At 36.1% G+C, this 2653-nt stretch overlaps 1 protein-coding gene across 1 annotated transcript; it reads right to left on the bottom strand.

Moving 5' to 3' along the window:
• Window positions 1-1347: 1347 nt before the first annotated feature.
• Window positions 1348-2289, bottom strand: LOC308265441 (olfactory receptor 5AL1-like; the record flags this gene model as incomplete). The annotated part of the gene is made up of 1 exon (XM_080699153.1): window positions 1348-2289. One exon carries the CDS (start codon window positions 2287-2289, stop codon window positions 1348-1350), a length of 942 nt encoding a protein of 313 aa, XP_080555279.1.
• Window positions 2290-2653: the final 364 nt, after the last annotated feature.

Here is a 2653-nt window from a genome sequence, read left to right as displayed (position 1 = left end):
AAATTAGGGAAGAACATGCCCCATTTAAGTAAGATGTGGCCATGAGTTTGAGTTTCCTACTTCTCATTTTCTGATATCTGAAGCTTCTTATGAAACAAGCAAAATGCTCATTTTATAAGCTGTGAAATAAGCACTTAGGTATTTTGTGTAAATATATTAGCACAATGGCTGCCCCTAATGGAGGCTTGCTGAATATCTGCTTTACTATCATCAGTGACAAGTACCCATCACTAATGTCTTCTCTTATAAGTGAAGCTTTTGTTTGTTTGATTTTGCTTTTCTAGCAGCAACTGATTAGTTGTAGATAGAATTCCAGGCATATGTTTTTGCATATTGATATTAAAAGATTTTTCTTTTTATGAGATTTCTATGCTGTAGCTATTTCAAATCTCATTAGTTTATTGTGTGGATTTCAGTGATCCAAACAGATCAGAGCCCTCATTGTATGACTTTAAAAAAAAAAAGTGGGAGTGCTGACTTAGAACTATATACTCAGGAGAAAGAAACCACTACTGCCTTCTATAGATAAGGTAGTAGGTATAAAAATGTGAGATAATTGATCCACGACAATAGCTGTACATTGTAAAATTTTTAGCTAAACTCTTTAAAAATCCCAATTCCAATCATGCACTGATATAGAAAGAACATTGAATTATGGGATAAAATGGCTCCAGTGATTGGACCTGGTACAGAACAATTCACTAAATATCCATTGTCAATTTATTTCATTTAATGCTATCTTTTCAAGAAGAATACAAAGTAGAAATTATCCATCATCTTGAAAACAAAATTGGAATTGGGGAAGGGCTAAGTGAGTGATGTGTGCATGTATGCCTCTGCCATCTTATACTCCATTAAGATGTATGACCACGGTGCACCAATAAAAACAAAAAATAAATAAAATTGAAAGTGGATATATTTTCAAGATTGTCTATGTAGTTAATTTAAAATGCAAAACAGCAGATTGAGATTTATTTGAACATAATTCATATTTCTCAATATCACACTGAATTTGGATAAAACTAATTTTCCAATACTGTTTCTCCAATAATCTATGAAGATATTGTAGTTAAAGAAGATTAAGATTTTTCTCTTTCTCTCTCCTTCCCTTTTTGTCTCTGTCTCTCTCTCTCTGTTCTCTTCCCCTCAAAATTCCTTTCAAAATTCAACAACTCAAAATTTACAAAGTGCCTTTGTAATTACTGGGAATTAAACAATGGGGATAAAACATACCTTGGGTGAATTTGACACTCAATGCAAAGAACGTGGCTCTAGCATTCACCAGAATTAAAACTATGGATGAGACACAACTCAAGGTCTTCTGATTTTTGCCCAGTGATTTTTAGGTTATTTGATAACAATACACAACTTTTCTATCATTCTTTTCAGGGCATTTTTTACCTCCTGATTTCTTAAACTATAAATCAGCGGGTTTAACATGGGAATCACTACCACATAAAACACTGAAGTGAATTTATCTGTGTTCAGAGAATGGTTCGACTTAGGCTGCAGGTACATAAAAATAATTGTCCCATAAAATATTGTGATGGAGGTCAGATGAGATGCACAGGTAGAAAAGGCTTTCTGTCTTCCCTCAGCAGAGTGCATCCTCAGGATGGCAAAGAGGATGAAGATGTAAGAAATGATCACGATGACTAGAGAGCACAGGGTGTTGAACCCAGCAATGATCAGCAGCATCAGCTCTTTGACAAGAGTGTCAGAGCAGGCCAAAGCAACTAAGGGGACATCATCACAGTAGAAGTGGTTGACCACGTTGGAGCCACAAAAAGACATGTGGAATGTAGCCACTGTCTGGACAAGGCCCACCGTCAACCCATAAAGGTATGTGCTCACAATCATTTGAATACAGAGCCTCCGAGGCATGAGAATGACATAAAGCAGAGGGTGACAGATAGCAACATATCGATCGTACGCCATGATGGAGAGCAAGAACATTTCACAGACCACGAATGTGATGAAGCAGTCAACCTGAGCTGCACAAGCATAATAGGTTATACTTTTAACCTCACGTAGAAAATTCACCAGTGTGTTTGGGGTGACAGAGGAGGTAAAACAAAAATCAACAAAAGCCAGATGGCTGAGGAAAAAATACATGGGTGTGTGAAGCTGAGGACTGATTTGGATTAGCACGATAAGTCCAAAATTACCTATGACGCTAACCAAGTAGATCAGGCAGAATACACCAAAGAGAATGACTTGGAGCTCCGGATTATCTGTAAGCCCCAAAAGAATAAACTCCGACACTGTTGAATGATTACCGTCAGCCATCGAAGAGGTACACAATGTTGTTTACAAAAGAAGCTTTTCAGAGCACATGCTACGAGGGACTTGCTGGCAACAATCAGGTGAAGGCTTGGAGATGTTTCTCATTCGCTGATCTCATGCTGAATGCACTCAAAGAAATATCTTCTGTTTTCTTAATAAAATGTGTCTGTTTTCAGAATAAAATAATATGTCCAAGGTAGAAATTCCAAACTAAATGGAACTCTGTGGGGTTTTGTAAGGAAATAAAGATAGTATAAAGTTTTGCACAATTAGATGTCATATTAGTTTTTAGTGAGAGAAAAAGGTTGAGAGTTATTTGCATACATATAAAATATCACTTTATAAATTATCAGATTATTTAAAATAA

The sequence above is a fragment of the Muscardinus avellanarius genome (assembly GCF_963383645.1).
Source record: "Muscardinus avellanarius genome assembly, chromosome: 1".
NCBI classification, from domain to species: domain Eukaryota; kingdom Metazoa; phylum Chordata; class Mammalia; order Rodentia; family Gliridae; genus Muscardinus; species Muscardinus avellanarius.
The sequence above is the reverse complement of the archived record's forward strand: the minus strand, read 5'-3'. Positions and strand labels throughout refer to the sequence as shown.